The 17808-nt window shown below is 43.5% G+C and overlaps 1 protein-coding gene across 1 annotated transcript in view; it reads right to left on the bottom strand.

Annotated features, from left to right (window-relative positions):
* Positions 1-17808, bottom strand: part of SETBP1 (SET binding protein 1) — a 272487-nt gene that overhangs the window by 223173 nt on the left and 31506 nt on the right. Inside the window, 1 exon segment of the mRNA XM_086629708.1 lies at positions 12615-12698. Within this exon segment, the coding sequence (XP_086485834.1) occupies positions 12615-12698 (84 nt within the window).

Genomic DNA, 17808 nt, shown 5'->3' on the forward strand with positions numbered 1-17808 from the left:
CTGAAGGCCACTTAATAGGATAGCGTTTGAGCTTGTGGTGTTTTCTCCAGAAAGCAGCCTATACGGGAAACCTTCCTTATTTTAAAGTAATTAGTTAATTTTACACCAGTCCTTTATGTGTTATGAATAGCTCAGTTGGATTGGCTGAGTCAGGTGTAAGGTTCATTTTCAGGTCATAATTAAAAATATTGCCAGTGAGGAAACTGTATTTATGATGCCATAAGTGTCAAGAGAAGACGAATCAAGAAGTAATAAAGGAAAGGGAAGTTTAGAAAGCCACTTAAAATAAGAGAAGTGGATGGAGATACAACAGATGACCCAATGATGGCAAAGCTGGGTTTTTAGATTACCGCTCCTATTGCTTTCTCCAGTCTAGCTGAAACACTCCAATCAGCAAAAGCCTGTTGTTAGATTTAGCGATGGCATCTGCAAGAACAGAGCTATAGTCATGTGCAGGATTGGGCGTATCAGTATCCTTTCTCTCTGGGATTACACTGTTTGTATTCTAGCCTCTAGGACAGAGGATGATGGATGCACAACAGCAGAGGAGGGAGGAGAGGGACAAATGTGAGAGGGAGAAGATAGCAAAATCTGGTGCCCAACGTGAAACGTTTAAGCCCTAAACTTCTGTGGGGATATGATCCTGCCCTGCAGCGTTGTTGTTTTTTTACCACAGAATTAAAAAGAAGGACTTTTCCCGGTGTCACTGCAGGCCACAGAGGATAAACCCAAATGACAGGGCTTAAGTTATGAATATGGGGAATTAGAGATGAGAAGTAAAGCAGCTTATAACGACTCTCCCATTTGATCTTTGGAATACAAGCTTCAGTATTGATTTTGAAATGCCCTGTCTTCATCCTAACAGCTTCTCAAAAATGAAGCTTGAGAGTTTCTTCACTTTGCAGCCTCTTCAGCATGATTTGATAATGATAAAAAGAGAATATAAAAGCTTTTGCAGGCTTTTATTCATCATAAATCATTCCCATGTTTTCTAAGTACAACGACTGACCTCTAGGGGGGATGCTGAGAGGGATCTTTCAAGAGACTTCCTTATGATCATAGTTGGGGTTCAACTCAGAACCTCCGTTCCACACACAGTCAGTGGAGGGAGGTATGGATGCCTCAATGACACATCAGTCATCTAAAGTCAAACCATAATAGTACCCCGCAAAAAGCCTATGACGGCCCTGACCTTGCAGCAGCAGAGAATGCAGAGTTCATGGAAAATGGCTAGCACCTCCTTGTCATTCTCTTTACATGGATACTCAGGCAGCCTCAGGACACGTACTCAAACCTTGACCCATAGCACTTATAGACAACCAAGTGTCCATATCCAAATGGAATCTTTTGCACCACCTCATCATCACATGTTTTCCCAGGCCTACAATGTGACGAGGTAAAAGACGAATCAGCCCAGGGTGTATTGAGAAGATCACAGGATTGGGAAAGTTAATTTTGTCATCTTTTCTGACCCCAGCTTTGGGGTAAGATAATCACATTTCCCACCCTGTTGCAAAACATTTTGAGTTCTTTTTAAAGGGCTTGACATCAACCACCAAAATAGTCATGATGGGCATCTTTGGTGGGACAAAACGAAGGACCTCATCCCTCATAGCTTTTCGCTATCTGCTCAGGCTCAGTGTCATGCAGATAGAGTCTAATCCATTCCAAAAACAGCGTGAAATATCTACTCTGTCAGATAACTCACATCCTTGAACACGTAAGACTAAGAACAAAAACTAAGGTGAAATAACTCGGCTAAGTTTTTTAGTATCTGTTCATAAGTAGAACAGGTCAGCGTCAGAGAACGAGAGCCAATTTCTTGGCCACCTACACCAATACTCAGCTGCTAGACTGCAAAAATGAACTTCACTACCTGAGGAAGGACAGTGACGTTTCCTGTGGCTTGTCATTTTCCTCTCCGTATTTTTTTCTCAACAAAAGAAAAGCCATTAATATTCCGTCATTCCTGCATGTAAGATGCAGTTGCTAAAATGGTTTTGCACTTAACAGCCTCCAGTTGTAGACTAAATTGATGACACTTAAAATGTGCCCGTGAGCCATAGCAGAATGATGGCATTACAGCAGTGCCTTAGTAACATTGTGTTAGTTAAGGTTTTGTTGTCTGGGTTTGAGGGTTTATAACCCAGCTGTGAATACATTCTCCAGGCTGGAACCAGTTGCAGAGGGGATTTAGTTCTGCAGTGAATCATATGGCTTTTTCTTTTATTCTTTTCCTACTTTAGATCAGATTTTTGTCTGGTTCTTTTTAAGATACGACATTAAAAAAGAATAAAACATCCCTCTATTGGGATGCTAGTAGGAGCCACATTATATTTCAAGCTGGTGTTAACCTACCTCAGGCAAGGCCTACACCACGCTAATATCCAAGTACTCCCCAGTCTTTAACATGAAGGATATCCATGCTGCTTTCACTGCTTTATAAAGAGAGCTGGGGTTTTGCAGGAATTAAATTACACATTTAGTTGTGTAGGAAACCTGTGGCAGACTGAGGGACTGAACCAGCATCTCCAACAGGTGTGCTGACTCCATAGACACTGAAGCACTTCTTCCACCTGCTATAAAGACTTTCAAATGATAGCTTGTATGATTTCTCCACTGCACAAGGGATTTTTTTTTCTTCTACAAAGACCACTCCGGTTACAGTTTTATTTGACAGAGCTTTCTGAGTGGTTTCCAGGAGGTAATGTTTTAAAAACTGATTTTGACCTATATAAGGAAACTTTAAACTCAAGATACACCTGTGTTTTAGGATGCTACTGTCTCCCACCGAACCAAACTCATGGACGAACAAGAAAATCACAAAGTGGGATATAACAAAGAGTAAAGGGATACAAGGAACAAAAGATGGTTTCGATGGACCAATACAAAAATGTTCCTTTCAGCATGGTCAACTCTACAGAAGAACAGGCTCTCAAAAGAAAGTCAGGCAGAGTCGTTGCCTGAGCTGCTGGAAAACTCAATTGAATACATTTTCCATGAATAACTGCCATGGCTTAACAACAGTTGTGGGCTCTTTGTCCAGGCCTTGCTCCTCTCCAACGCCTTGTGCTCCTGCACACTGGCAAAACATGGGAAGCTGAAAGGTCTTTGATGTCTCAGCATCAACTTGAAGCATCAGTAGGCCACCAACGTTCTTCTCACAACAAATCCCAGACTAAATCCAAAACACAGAGCAGTTCTAGCTGCTGAAAAGAAAAACTAACTCTGTTAACTCTGTTATCCGGGACAATAACCAACTGAAAGATCGAGAGCAGCCCTGAGGAGAAGGACTTGGGAGTACTGGTGGACGAGAAGCTCAATATGAGCCGGCAATGTGCTCTTGCGGCCCAGAAGGCCAACCGCGTCCTGGGCTGCATCAAGAGGAGTGTGGCCAGCAGGTCGAGGGAGGTGATTCTCCCCCTCTACTCTGCCCTTGTGAGACCTCACTTGGAGTACTGCGTCCAGTTCTGGAGCCCCCAACATAAGAAGGACATGGACCAGTTGGAGAGGGTCCAGAGGAGGGCCACGAAGATGATAAGAGGGCTGGAGCACCTTTCCTATGAGGACAGGCTGAAAGAGTTGGGGCTGTTCAGCCTGGAGAAGAGGAGGCTCCGGGGTGACCTTATAGCGGTCTTCCAGTACCTCAAGGGGGCCTACAGGAAAGATGGGGAGAGGCTGTTCAGGAGGGCCAGTTATGATAGGACAAGGGGTAATGGTTTTAAAATAGAGGGAGGTAGGTTCAGGTTGGATATTAGGAAAAAATTTTTTACTATGAGAGTGGTAGAACACTGGAACAGGTTGCCCAGAGAGGTGGTGGATGCTCCATCCCTGGAGACGTTCAAGGCCAGGTTGGACAAGGCCCTGAGCAACCTGATCTAGTTGGAGATATCCCTGTTCCTTGCAGGGGGGTTGGACTAGATGACCTTCGAAGGTCCCTTCCAGCCCTAACCATTCTATGATTCTATGATTCTATGAAAGTCTCCTCAACGTAGAACAACCATATTGGGTACAATTCCAGACAGATGTCCTGCTGAGATTTAGGACCTGAATTTCATCTTGTCTTGACATTGAATCTGGTACAATGTGAGTAAAAGGAAGGTGCAAACTGCCACCATTCTGCTTGGGTAGCATTTTGCACCCCTGCCGTTAAGTGTGAAGTGCTCCACAAAGTTGCAAGCACGACACTCCAACCAACGCGCGGGTCCTCTCCATCTGCCACCCTCCACTAAGCCTTTGCACTTTCCTTGCACCTCATAGCTCTCAGCCACTCTGAACAGGCCGTTCAGTTTGCACGAGCGTCAGAGTAGATGGGATCTGGATTCACTTGGCTTCTGTCATCCAAAAGATGGCTGACTGATACTGACCCTGCCATGGTGCCTTCACATGTTGACATCTGTTAAGGGGAAATGAGAACAACACAGAGTGGCAAAGGCAGCAAACGCAGTCAGAAAGTCAGAGAGTGATTGGGGAAAGATGACCCTTACTATATCATAGTCAAATTGACAAGTCCAAATCTTCACGTATGCCTTTTCCTCATTCATCTGCATGTTATCCCTGCCCTGGTTGAGTCTCCTGGCAGAAGATAAGCTGCTAACGTGAAGGGCACAGGACCACTTGGGGCAGCTCAGCAGCGAAACTTCTCTCTTCTGACTCTTTCCCTCTCCGTCCGTGTAGATAGATCAGTGAAAACAACAAAATGGTTATTAATGCTCCCTGCTATTGCAGAGCCTGAAATGACATGAGACAGCATTTTCTTCGGCTGCTTTAGTTCTATTTTAGCACTCTGCTGCATGTTTGCCTTTGAGGAGTATAAATGACTCTTTCGAATTCAGGATTTGAGGCTCACGATGACAATTGATAACACTAATTTTTTCATGTGTGAAGCACTTTTCATTCAGAGGGCTCTCAAATTGCTTTCAAAACCATACAGCTTCCCTTCATCTACGACCAAAATGAACCTACTTCCAAGGTGGAACAAAGGACTCATCAATTCAAAGTGGCAGTACACAGCAATGTAGGATATAAAGTGAAGAATAATGTGTCCCAGCAAGGGGTCAAATCAAGTTGGCAGAATACATATCCTAAATGAGAGCCTGGACAAAACATCATCACCAGGACTTGCATGCTCCAACTCCAGAGGGAAAGTGCCATGGGAATCACAGAATCATAGAATAGTTTGAGTTGGAAGGGACCTTAAAGATCATGTAGTTCCAATCTCCCTGCTATGTCCAGGGACACCCTCCACTATGCCAGGTTGCTAAAAGCTTCATCCAACTTGTCCTTAAACACTTCCGGGGATGGGGCAGCCACAACATCTCTGGGCAACCTGTTCCAGTGTCTTACCACCCTCAGAGTGAAGAATTTCCTCCTTATAGCTTCTCTTCTCCAAGCTGGACAACCTCAACTCTCTCAGCTTGTCTTTGTAAGAGAGGTTCTCAAAACCTCTCATCATCTTCGTGGCCCTCTTCTGGACCCACTCCAACAGCTCCATGTCCTTCTCGTGTTGGGGACCCCAGAGGTGAACGCAGTACTGCAGGTGGGGTCTCACGAGAGCAGAGCAGAGGGGAAGAATCACCTCCCTCGACCTGTTGCCCATGCTGTCTTGGATGCAGCCCAGGACACGGTTGGCTTTCTCGGCTGCAAGAGTACATTTCTGGCTCATGTTGAGCTTGTAATCAACCAACACCCCCAAGTCCTTCTCCTCTGGGCTGCTCTCAATCCATTCTCCACCCAGCCTGTACTTGTGCTCGGGATTGTCTCAACCCATGTTCAGGACCTTGCACTTGGCCTTGTTGAACTTCACGAGGTTCACACAACCCACCTCATCACTCACTAGAAAAGGTCAGCACTCTAAGTTTTATATCTTGAACAGGGGCAGGGAACTATGTTAAAGCACACATTGAGAACTTCCTCAACAGTAAAAAAAAAAAACCCACAATTTACTGACTGCCATTTCTGAAGTCTTTCCTGCAAAATAGGGCATTAGGAGTTTTGGTCCCCCCCTCTTCCTGTAGAAAGGAAAGGCTGTATTGAACTTCAGTCTACACTGTGCTACACTTTACAGGAAGCCCAACCCATTTTGAAATTAATATGAACTCTAAGAGGAGACCATGAGGTGGGAAACTCTTGGAAGTGAGTACAAGACTATTCATAAAGTGAGTGAGAAAAGGAAATATTTGATTATGAAAGGTCGTTAGAAATGTCAGCTTACCAATGGCATTGTGTGAAGGGAAGTGTAGCCCACTGTAACACAGACCTATGACAGCTGAACTTGCAAAGGACACCCATAACCTCAATCTCTTTTGTTCAGAGACTTACATTTAGGAAGTTTCTTTCATAACATTATCCCTCCAAAACTTACATAAATCCAAAGAATGGGGACTTACCCACCCAACCTCTATTCCACAACTCCTTCAATTCTACACAACAGATGAATGAAACCAAAAAAACTTTCCCAGCCACCAGGAGCACAGATGCTTAGCACTAGATTCAGCAGTTACCAAAGCACAACTAATCTATGAGAGTCCAGATAAAAGGCAGCTGGTGAATCTCTTATTCAAATACCTCTTGTCCCCAGTCAGATGCCATTGAGAGGAAAAGATTTCCAGCTTTCAAAAAAGTTTTCTGAGGTTAAATTTCCTACAGCATTTTGGTTCACCAAGTGGAACTGTTTTCCCCCTACAGCACCACTAGCAACAATAAAATTGTGGTGGGTGAATGGAAAAGCAAAGGTGGTCTACCTTGCTGAGACCAACATTCATACCATGACGGGAAAAACACTCTGATCTGGCAGCAGGACCACGATGAAGAAGTATTATACAAGTGAGTATTTCGGAGAGTGAAAGTTTAATAGGTGGATGAGAGTAACGTCAGAACTACGAGGTTTGTTTTTAATTGGCACCAGTGCCAAAAAGGCTGTGTTTATTAGTGGTGCTATATGTAACAGAGATCTCAAAGGACTGGATGATCTAGGACAGTTTCCTATAGTCCCATGTTCCTTGTATGATCACTTAGCCTGCCTTATTCAACAAACAAAATATTTTTAAGGGTTCTTTACTGTCCAGACACCTCAGACATTTAACATCCTCTTTCTTTGCATTTTACTTCTTGTTTTACCTTTTTATAACCTGTGCAGAATCCAATGATTTTTGAAGCGGAGATTCAAACTCTGCCATAAACTTGAAGGAGGAGATGGTGGAGAGCACACCTTCACTCCTTCAATTCTCTCCTGCTTTCTTCCACCCATGCATTTCCAAGTTTGCCAATGTTTTCATTTATTTTTATTACTCTTTATTTCTTTTAGCAGAGAGAAACATTAACTGTGGGGGTGTGATGCAGAGCTGCTCAGATGGAGCGCGGGAGCCTTTGCACTCCCTCATTTCGTGCTTCAGTGCATTTCTTGCTGACAAGCGGAAGAATGTGAGGGTGAGCCAGCAAAGCTAAGGCAGATTCTCTGAAACCTGGTCTCAGCCCTCTGCTACACCCTCAACATATATTGCAGCACTGGCTGCCAAAGGAACTTAGCTCCGACACAGTTCAGACCAGGCCAGTTAGCTATTTAAAGAGGTGGGTTTATTTATATACTTTTTACCCTCCTTCCCACCCCTCCAAACTCCCCCCTTGTTTTTTAAGATGGGAAATTACCAGTAGCCTTGAGCACTTAAAATTTGACAGCAGTTTACCAGATAATTTGTATTGGTCCCTTTGTCTTTGCTGGTGCTTTTATTCTTCAATAAATTCCTTCAACCATTAAACAATGTTACTCACACAACAACTTTGGCAGAGATCAAAAGAGCATGGCAGGTTTGCTCCAAGTTTCTACTGCTCTCCTCCAGGTATTGAAGAGCTAGATAGAGACAAAAGACATTTTTCTTTCCTTTGCTCTTTTCTAAAGAGTTTTGTCCTGGATTTTCATATAGTCAATGAAAAGGTTTTAAAAAGTAATTAAGGTGGATTTGGGGTGGTGGAGGTTTGGAGAGATTGATTTCAATCCAGTACTTAAGTCACTGTGCTTTTGCTGAAATAATGATGACATCCATTGATAACACTGCCTTACCTTGTTAAAAATATCCTGTACTGCTAGGAAAACCAGAGTATTTATGAATTAAACCACTATCTGCTCTTCCAGGTCTCTGGTGACACGAGTGGTACAGAGATATATTTTGAGATAGATAGCCAGCCAGCCAGATAGACATACAGGTCTTCAATCCCCAGCCCAGTGACCTGGAGAGAGAAGCTGGACTCCTCACAACTTTGTACACGAGGTGGACAGTGCTGCACCTCTCATCTCAACCTCAGTGTTTCTTCAAGGAATCTAGAAATCCTCAAAAAAGGTGGTTGGTTTGGGTCTACTTGGTACAACTGGAGTCCCAGAGAGCTAAGCTCATCTGCAGTCTTGTCAGTTGTTGAAACCTGCTACAGCTACTAGAATAGACCTTAAAATCTTATCCTTGCAAGAACTGCACATGCATTAGGTTATACTGGGATCTACCTAAGCTTAAAAAAGAAAATCAAGCAGACAAATAAAAAAAAATCATCAGAGAGATTATTTCATCCCCAACACTTGAATTTAACCTTTGGAAAGAGGCTAACACTCGGGAGGCTTCAGGGGAAAGGAGGACACTCAGATGAGGCCAAAGAAGCCCACAGGGGAAGCTGCCTATTTAATTTCTGGAACACGGACCATGTGTGTCTATTTTTAACTTTGAACCAAGTTCCTCTGCCTCCTGCCAGAAGTCCTGAGCCCTGTGCTGGTGCAATGAGAGCGGTGGCCCAGCCATCCCCTAATAGCTATTACTTCTTAATAAAGAGCAGCACTTAGGCAAGGGATGAGGTTACTGTCAGAGGGGTCATGATTAATAATGATTAATCTGATCCTTGCCAACAAGAACTGGATCTACCATTCACTAAATAATTACTCTGCAGCATGGATACCGTTTCCAGAGGAGGCATACATTTGTCATATTAAAACCAAAAACAAACACATGGAAGGACAAGAGGATCTGGCTTCAGTAACACTAGAGCTCACACAAGCCACCGGAAAAGTTAAGCAAAGAGAAAAAACAAAAACAAAAAAATCAAAGGGTAAGAGCAGTTAAACATTGATGAGTTGCTTATCTTTTGGGAGAAGCAACTGAAAACAAATAAAACTAAACCCTGAGAAGGCAGAGCTGCATGTGCTGAGAATACGGAGCGCTCTGCTACTTCTGGTTCTCAACCTCATGCATACCTCTAATATGCACGTAATTTGTCCACCTACACACTTTCCTCCTGTTTTTAAATTACATTTTCTTTCCTCAGAAAGTACACAAATGAAATCACTCACCGGGAAACATCTTTCCTGCTTAATGTTAATATGCTGTTTAGCACAAGGAAATCCTAGTCCGGAGTTGCCATTCTTATGCAACAACACACCTCAAATAATAAGCAACAGTACAATAATTTATGGGGAGGCATAAATTACTGGGAAACTAATAACCACTCTGAAGAGCATATATGAACCTTACAATTACAATAGGATGTTTGTGGTGGAGAGACTTGGTTCTGGACCTTGGAGCATGGATGAATTTCACTCCCACAAAGCACACAAACAACTGGCAATGGTGCCAATGGCAGCTGAGGACATGGCAGTTTTGTTGCCAAGAGGTGGCCTTATTCTGGGACTCCTCTCAGTCATCCTGCTTCACTGACCCAAAGCTTCATCAAGACCATTCATGGAGGATGGGACTCTAGATCTTCAGTGCACTCAACTGTATTCCCTTTGAGGTTTTCAAAGCTTTTGTGAGATTTATATTGCACTGCTTAGTCTTCCATCCATCTCATCTTGTAGGGTATGATCTGAACTGGGAGGCCACACAACATAGATCGTGGTTCCTTCTCCTGCTCTGGTGTGAATCCAACACAAAGGTTGGGTTCCTTGTGACTGTTGTGAAATCCCAGCTCTGTGTGAGCCTGTTTGGGCTTCTGCCCTCTACAGTGACAAGGCTAGGAATTACACACTGGTGACTTGCACCATGGAAAATACCATGGAGATAGGTGCCTTCAGATGTCAGACTCAGGGAAGCAGATCTCTGGTCAAGGAGATTAAGGTGACTTCTCTTCTGTAGGCATACTGGAGAAATGCCAGTAAATTAAATCCTCAGCAATGGAGTCATGACTTGGTTCAGCTGGGGATTTTCATTCGTGGGGTGGTGTGTCTAGGACTTCTTTCAAGTTTCCAAATTGACTTGGAAGAATGAAAAAAATTAAAACCTTTGCAAAGCATCATCTTTCACAACACAAAAATTCAGCCAAAAAGTAGATGGTTAGTCCCAAATCTTGAAATAGTTAATGGTATAAAAAACACATGCCTATTTATATGTACACTCATCAAAATGAAAACTGAGTTGAATTCTCACTCAACTTTACAGAGGCACCAAAGGAAAATACAAAGCAAGAAATGGAAAAAAAAAGAAGGAAAAAAACCCCAGAAACTATAATGAAGGTAAATCTTTAAAATCTGAGACAGGGTCCGGGAGGAGGGGGTAAATCTCTGCAAACAAAACTAAATCTAGTGCAGTATTTTTCTGCTCACAAAGTGAAACAAGCTGTTCCTAAAATAATGCTTCCTTGGTTTTCTGGCAATTAGTGTCCTGAAGGATTAGCCTACAATTGTCGGCAAGTGTTTGCCTTTCCCAGCCGATGTCACCATAGAAGTCTGTGTTTACCTACAAGGCCCAGGGGATAATTTATAAGCTGAGCTGAGGTCCTGCATTCACAGACAAATGTTCCACATTGCCACGGACCCTCCTGCACTAGTTTTCTCCCCATCCACCTCCTGTCCCCTGAAATACTGACAGGACCCTGCCAGGGGCACGACGAATGAGCTTTACAACCTCTGGACCAAGCACTTGCCTAATAGTTTATGCTGATACAAAAAAAAAAGAGAGTTTCATCACTAGACATCAAAAATTAGATTTCAGAAAGTAGCTGAATGCAAAAAATAATTTATCACTGTCCCAGAAAACAGAATAGAATTCTTTTTCCCCTCCAAAACTATTGCCTGCTCCATAATGAAATTATTACCATCAATGAGTTTTAGGTTCAACACTCAGGGTTTGTTAGAGTTAGTGTTTTGGAAAACCTCCTGCAATCGAAATATTCCCACTTCATTTTTAATCTCTACTACAAGAGGTCTGATGTTGCTCCAGTCCTGTTATAAATCAAGAATGATTTCACCAGAGTACATCAAAATATAAAAGACTAAAATTCATAAAAGCATTTCATTCTTAAATCAATTTTCTCCTGATGTGTTAGGACCTCAACAAGAGAAAATTAAGCTTGTATCTGAGAGAATGGGGAAGATATGCTTTTAAAAAAGCAACAAGAATCCTTGTCTCAGTGGTGAACTGATAGTGTGGTTCATGTCAATGAATTTGTTATTTTGAAAATACTAATTAAAAGGAAAAAACAAACAAACAAACACAAAATCAACGAAAGACTCAATCCTACAAAGTGTTTTGAGTGTGACCGACTTTCCTCACAGCAAAGCCCACTGCAGGATAGATAGATCTGTTCTCAGATCTCAGATATTAAGAAAACAAGGGTCAGAAACTTCATTATTAATTAGGTTTGATGAACAGGCATGTTGCAAATGAAAACCTTTTTTTCTTCAGAGAATTCATCTCTTTTCTTATCAGTAAACTTCTGAGACTTCCTGGAGCTTTAAGGACACTCTGAATCTGCTTCAGGTCTATACCTGGTCACGGGTTATTCACGAGGAACTTTAGAGAGCAAAGTTATTTGATATTTGAGATCAACTGCTTCACTCTACCACATTTAACATTGGATGACCGAATATTTATAAAATGTTTCTGCTCAAATCAAATTTTGTTTCTTCTTTGGAAAGAATGATCTCTGGATTCAAACTTCTTTTTAGCTACAAAGCCAGAAGACCACAGTAACTGAAATTTTTCACAGGGATAAACTTGGCTGGTCTGATTAAGAGCAAAAAGGCAGCAGGTAGGAAGAAACCAGTGCAGCCCACCTTGCTTGCCATTACTAAACCTACAAGTGGTCCCACTGATGTCCGTTTCACCAAGTTTAGAATAAGGGGCCATTTATTCCAAGTAATGGATATTGAAACCTGACCATAGGTTTATGAACAAGCCTTTACATGTCTATTGTGAGGAACCTCAATAAAGAATGTTCTTGTGATAGTGTCACTTTGGAACAAAAGCATGCAACGAATGGCGCATTTCTCTGTAGCTATCACCTATCCAGGAAACTACAATATGGGATCAAAGGTTGCATGCATCTAGCCAGCGAGGACATGCAATATTCTTTAAGAAAGGCATTGCCTGGAGTGGATTTTTATAAAGAAATAGAATTCATGAATAAATAAACCAAATGGGAATAAGTGAGGCTAGGGCATTAACAGCTCCTAGTGCAATGAATCCCTGATCTTGCTTGAAGGCTTTTCTACAAATAACAAAGAACATTAATGTTGTATCATTGTCAGCCACACCAAGGACTCTGCGTCAAGGAGCCCTGATATGCAACAGCACACTTCACATCAACCAGATGTTAACACATTCTTTTATTTCCATCAGATAAGGTACATATTGACTGACCTGATCTGAGTCTTTCGCTTGAGCATTTTTCCCTTTTCTGCAACCACAACTCATGAGCAGTTTTGTGTCTCCAATCACTTTTCCCTATAAGAGATAAGAAAAACATCAGTACATTCTGAACCACTGAAGACCGAAAGACTTGTATTTATGACCAGAGGCAGGGGAAGAAAGGACATTAGGGAAGCCTGTGGACTCATACTGCATTGCTGGGTGACACCCTTCCACAAAGGAGTAGCTCTCAAGCTGCCAAGGAGACTTCCCCAAAGACCAAACATCACAGCATCAGAGATGCACATAGACAGGGCAGAAGGAAAGCAAGGAGTGTAGAAAAACCCAGTGGGAACATGGGCAAGTCGAGCTGAAAAGGAACAGTTTGGTTTAACCCAACATTTTCATACACATACATGAACAGGAACAAGTCTACCACACTCAAGGAGTACAATTACCAAACTGGAATGACTTCAGGTAAAGCTCATACACCAGCATTTCTGTTCACCCTTACCAGGTTAGTGCTTAATTGCTTCTAGCGTAGCTAGATTTGTTGAAATAAAGTCTACACGTGTGATTTGCCCTCATTAGGACAACTGGTCCTTATAACCACTGGCAAGCCCTTGCCAGGAATTCAACAGCCCGCCCTCACCCATCGCAGTAGTTTGCTCACGTAGATCCTGTATAATCAGTAACACACTAAGACCAACTGAGATTTCCAAAGAAACAGGGTCCCCTCTCCCTCCTTTTGCCTACAGTCAATAGTTTGGGCAACAAGCTGAGCTCAATGACCTCACAGAATCACAGAATCACAGAATGTTAGGGATTGGAAGGAACCTCAAAGGATCATCTAGTCTAATCCCCCTGCCGGAGCCGGACCACCTAGATCAGATCACACAACGTGTCCAGGTGGGTTTGGAACATCTCCAGAGAAGGAGACTCCACAACTTCTCTGGGCAGCCTGTTCCAGTGTTCTGTTACCCTTACTGGAAAAAAGTTCTTTCTCATGTTTAAGCGGAACCTCCCATGTTCCAGCTTATATCCATTTCCCCTTGTCCTATCATTGGATGCCACTGAGAAGAGCCTGGCTCCATCCTCATGACAGTCACCCTTTCCGTATTTATAAACATTAATGAGGTCCCCCTCAGTCTCCTCCAAGCTAAAGAGACCCAGCTCCCTCAGCCTTTTCTCATAAAGGAGATGCTCCACTCCCTTCATCATCTTTGTGGCCCTGCGCTGGACTCTCTCAAGCAGTTCCTTGTCCGTCTTGAACTGAGGGGCCCAGAACTGGACACAATATTCATTTTCATTGACAACGTATCAGTCTGACTAAGCATGATCTGAGCAGCAATGTCCCCCACGTTAGCCCAGTTCTTTCTTTGGGATCTTTACCAGCACATTTTTGGAGCTTATCAGACCTGGATGTCTTGATAAATCACCATGGCAGTGAGGGGCTGGGACTCCAGGTCTGATCAAAATGGTCCCTGAGCTCAAACAGTAAAACAGTCCATGGAGTCCCCACAAACCCATCACAATTACTTGCTTTACCATAGATGCACACACACAAAGACATTGCCTTCTCCAGACTTTTGCTGTCCACAGCTGAAAAGTAAACACTCTCAGCATCTGCTGTGCAACAGAGGGAGAATCTGCTCGTACGCAGCCGTGGAGGGTCATGAGATTTCAGCTGGATGAATTTATATGGAAAAGGAGACCTCAACATTAAAGCAGTTAATGAGTTTAGCCAAGTGGAAGCGGTCAGCCCTAAATGATGAGGAAGGAAAAGGGCACGATTAAAAGAAATTGCTGCCATTGCTCAATGTCAGGGCACAGCAGAGAGATGACCCTTGGTGGCAGGAATCACAAACAGGCAGATAAACTCCTGGTCACCTCTGGAGAGCCTGCAACCTGCCAGGTGTGGTGAGGTCTCTTACTTGGTGACCCCAGCATCCCATAAGTCCCAGCAAGGTCAGATAATGTGCAAAAATTATCTTTTCTCCTCTTTCCAGAAGAGACACTGGGGGGAAAAAAAAAAAAGAAAAAAGCAAAAAAAAGACATTGAAAAGGCTGTATCTATACCTGATACTTAACCAAAACATCCAGTGTTTGGGCTGCTGATTGCAATCTGTCAAACTTCAAGTCTTTCAGAGGACTAGTTCCAACTGGTATCCTCTGCCTGTGACTCCCACCTATCAGATGTATTTTACTCTTGCCCGATTACTACACTCCTTCAGCAATTAGTTTGCAGCCTCTTAAATTCTAAAACCATTCCCTGTGATGAAGTGATTAAACTAAAATTTAAACTTATTGCATTAAAATATTATGTTGGAGACAGGAAACTGAGGCACAGGGAAGAAACTTGTCTATCTAACTGAAGGAGACTTTCTAGACACCCCACAGTATGACCTAAGGGACACCCACACATTTCCTAACAGGCAGCTGTCGGGCAGCCAGGGTACCTTGGGGTGCCTATAGCACAACATACACCTGTTCTTAAGAAACTAGATCCATACATGACTTGCTGATGGTCAGCTTGTCACAATATACACTGCAAAGTCATTATGTTGAAACGGTTACTCCAGTCCTTTTTACACCACAAACCAAGGAAAAACTCCCAATTTTAGACCCTCCTCTGGCTTCTAGGATATACTGCCATGCAACCTGAGCTCCTGGCAAACCATGGCCATCTTCTCCTGTCTGTCTGGAAGTATCACCAGCTTAATTTAAGAGAGAAATTGCAAGATGTTGCCCATAATCACCTGGAAAATCAAAAGCAGAGGGGGAATATGAACCCCAAACTTGACAGTTTTTTCTTTTTCCCTAACAGTACAAGAACACAGGCATTTTTCCATTCCCTAAAAAAGCAAACAAAAGCAACACACTGGATGAATAATATCATCTCCTTTTCCAGCTGCAGTGTACCCCTCCTAATGCTCATCGTCTGAATTAGCTACTACCTCCACCTTCTTTTAGGAAAGCTTATTATGAACAGATGCTTAATTGGGGGATAGGTGTCTAACATTAGGCAGCTAAGTTGAAAGGCAAAAAGAAAAAAAAAAACATATGGACAACATTTGCAGCCAGTCGCAACTCTGTTCAAGAGCAGATGGAGGCCTTGTCATTCAGGGGTTTCCTCGCATACACCAAGCAGTTCAGTGGGGATAGGGAAAGGAGCTTCTGTTTGGATGCTTCTGTCTGGAACCAGATTAGAAGAAAGCATGCTTTTCCGCAGCACACGCCTTGTGTTACATTAAACATGCATATGCAACTTCAGCTTTTATTCAGCGATCTGAAACAGAGCCCTCCAGGGTGCTAAGGGTCAGTGAGTTTTTGTTTGTTTATCTGCATGTTATTTTACAGTTTCTAGTGCCCAAGGAGTTTGTTAAGAAATTAAAACACCTCACTGGGGCTATCTTGCTCTGGTTGTTGCCTCCTAATATATCCCTCCCTCCTCCATCCAGCAGCTCCTGATGCTTGCAGAGGAGAGAGGAAAACATTGCAAAGAGAGGAGCCTCATCTCACTGAGTACGCAGACATTCAGTCTTAATTTATGGAGCATAATTTCCGTGTTTCGTGGCCTTTTAATAACAGGACTGGGGAGGAGCATAGCGATATTGAAAGCTCACAGATGTATTGCTACTAAATGATACTGTGCTAACGGCTTTTGATGCAATGCTCTGGTTTAGAAGCAGGTAGGCACAAGGATTTCCAACAGCGGAGCTGGCTTCCATCCATTGTCAGACATCCCCCCTCCAAAGAGCAACAAGGCACCTCGACAAGCACTGAAGAGCGAAGCACTTTATGTCTCATTATCCCATCTCTTACAGAGAGTCTTGCTGGCCTTACCCTCCTCCTTGCACCACGGTCTCCAGTAGCTGGCCAACGTTTGCAGAAAAAGAAGAAAAACAGTAATAGTAATAGTAACAGACTTAATTATATCAGCTGCACGGGTGACAGGAGCTCATCAGTTGCCAGTTTTAACAGTCTGTGGTAAAGAAACACCAAACTGCATCATCCAGAAGTCAAATGAGGGCCGGTCACAACTCGTTCCGTGCCAGTGGCTCTGGGGGCAAACGCAGTGCACGCACGAATCGCCACTGCCGGGGCAGCCCAAGTCTGCAGCTGGAAAGATCAGCCTGAGAGGTGGGCTCAGCTTAGCAGCACCGTGCCATACACCTTGCAGCCCCTAGAAGGTCCAGCTGGGCTTTGACCTGCTCAGTTCCCATCAGCCATCCTCGGTTTTGAGCAACAGCCATGGAAAATACTGGCAGTAACCTCACCCCCAAGGAGCTGGCGCAAATTGTTTCCACTTGGCCCCTGGAAGGTCTCTCTGGCCAAACCTGGCCCTGGCTTTCAGCTCTCTCCATCTCTCCTGCCTTGCAATACCCTCAAAATATCCCCCACTGGCAGATGACAACACGAGGTGCAGAAATGGTAACTGAGCCTTGGCCCACGGCAGCCTGGGGAAGAGCACAGCTTCCAGCGTGGCCTTTCCAAAGCTTTTATCGGCATTTCAGCTGCTGAAGCAGCCTGGCTCTTCACAGAGAAGTACTTTTCTGAAAGAGCTTTGTGAAGCTGAGACGACCAGCACTTTGCAGCCTCTTCCGTTTTCTTCCTCTTCTGTCTTACACCACCAAAATAGCTCTCCAACACAATACCCACATAAATGGGTACCACAATACCCACAGCCATCATGCCTGCTCAGGAATGACAAGTGCGTAAGGAGGCGATGCTGTCCTTCTCTGACTCCATCTCCGTTCATTCAAACATCCCAACATTTCCATGACCAGAGAGCACATTTCCAGCCACCTCCCCTGACCTCCTGCCCCAAGCAGGCTGTGCAATTTAGTCTGCTGTCCTGCCACTGATCTTAGTAGTTATTTTTAAATAAAATGATTAGTCTTTCACTGGGGTGCTTAGTAACAAGCCAAGAGGAAAACAGTGGTTTCATTATTTATTTCTTTTCCCTAGGCCTGTAGTTCAGTTTTTCACCAAGAAGAGAACACGTGTATGGGACTGCAACAGCGAACCCTAAAAAAAGTCCCCACGGGTGCATAAATGACATTGGGAAGAACAGCGTATTCAGTGTTTATGTTTTTCATTGTCTTCTGTCAGGGTGATCCACGTGTCTTGATGAGCCAGTGCCCAAGTGTCTACAGTGGGTAGAGCGGGAGAGGAGAAGGGGAGAAACGAAGGGAAATGAGAA

The sequence above is a fragment of the Tauraco erythrolophus genome, chromosome Z (genome assembly GCF_009769465.1).
Source record: "Tauraco erythrolophus isolate bTauEry1 chromosome Z, bTauEry1.pri, whole genome shotgun sequence".
Classification (NCBI taxonomy): domain Eukaryota; kingdom Metazoa; phylum Chordata; class Aves; order Musophagiformes; family Musophagidae; genus Tauraco; species Tauraco erythrolophus.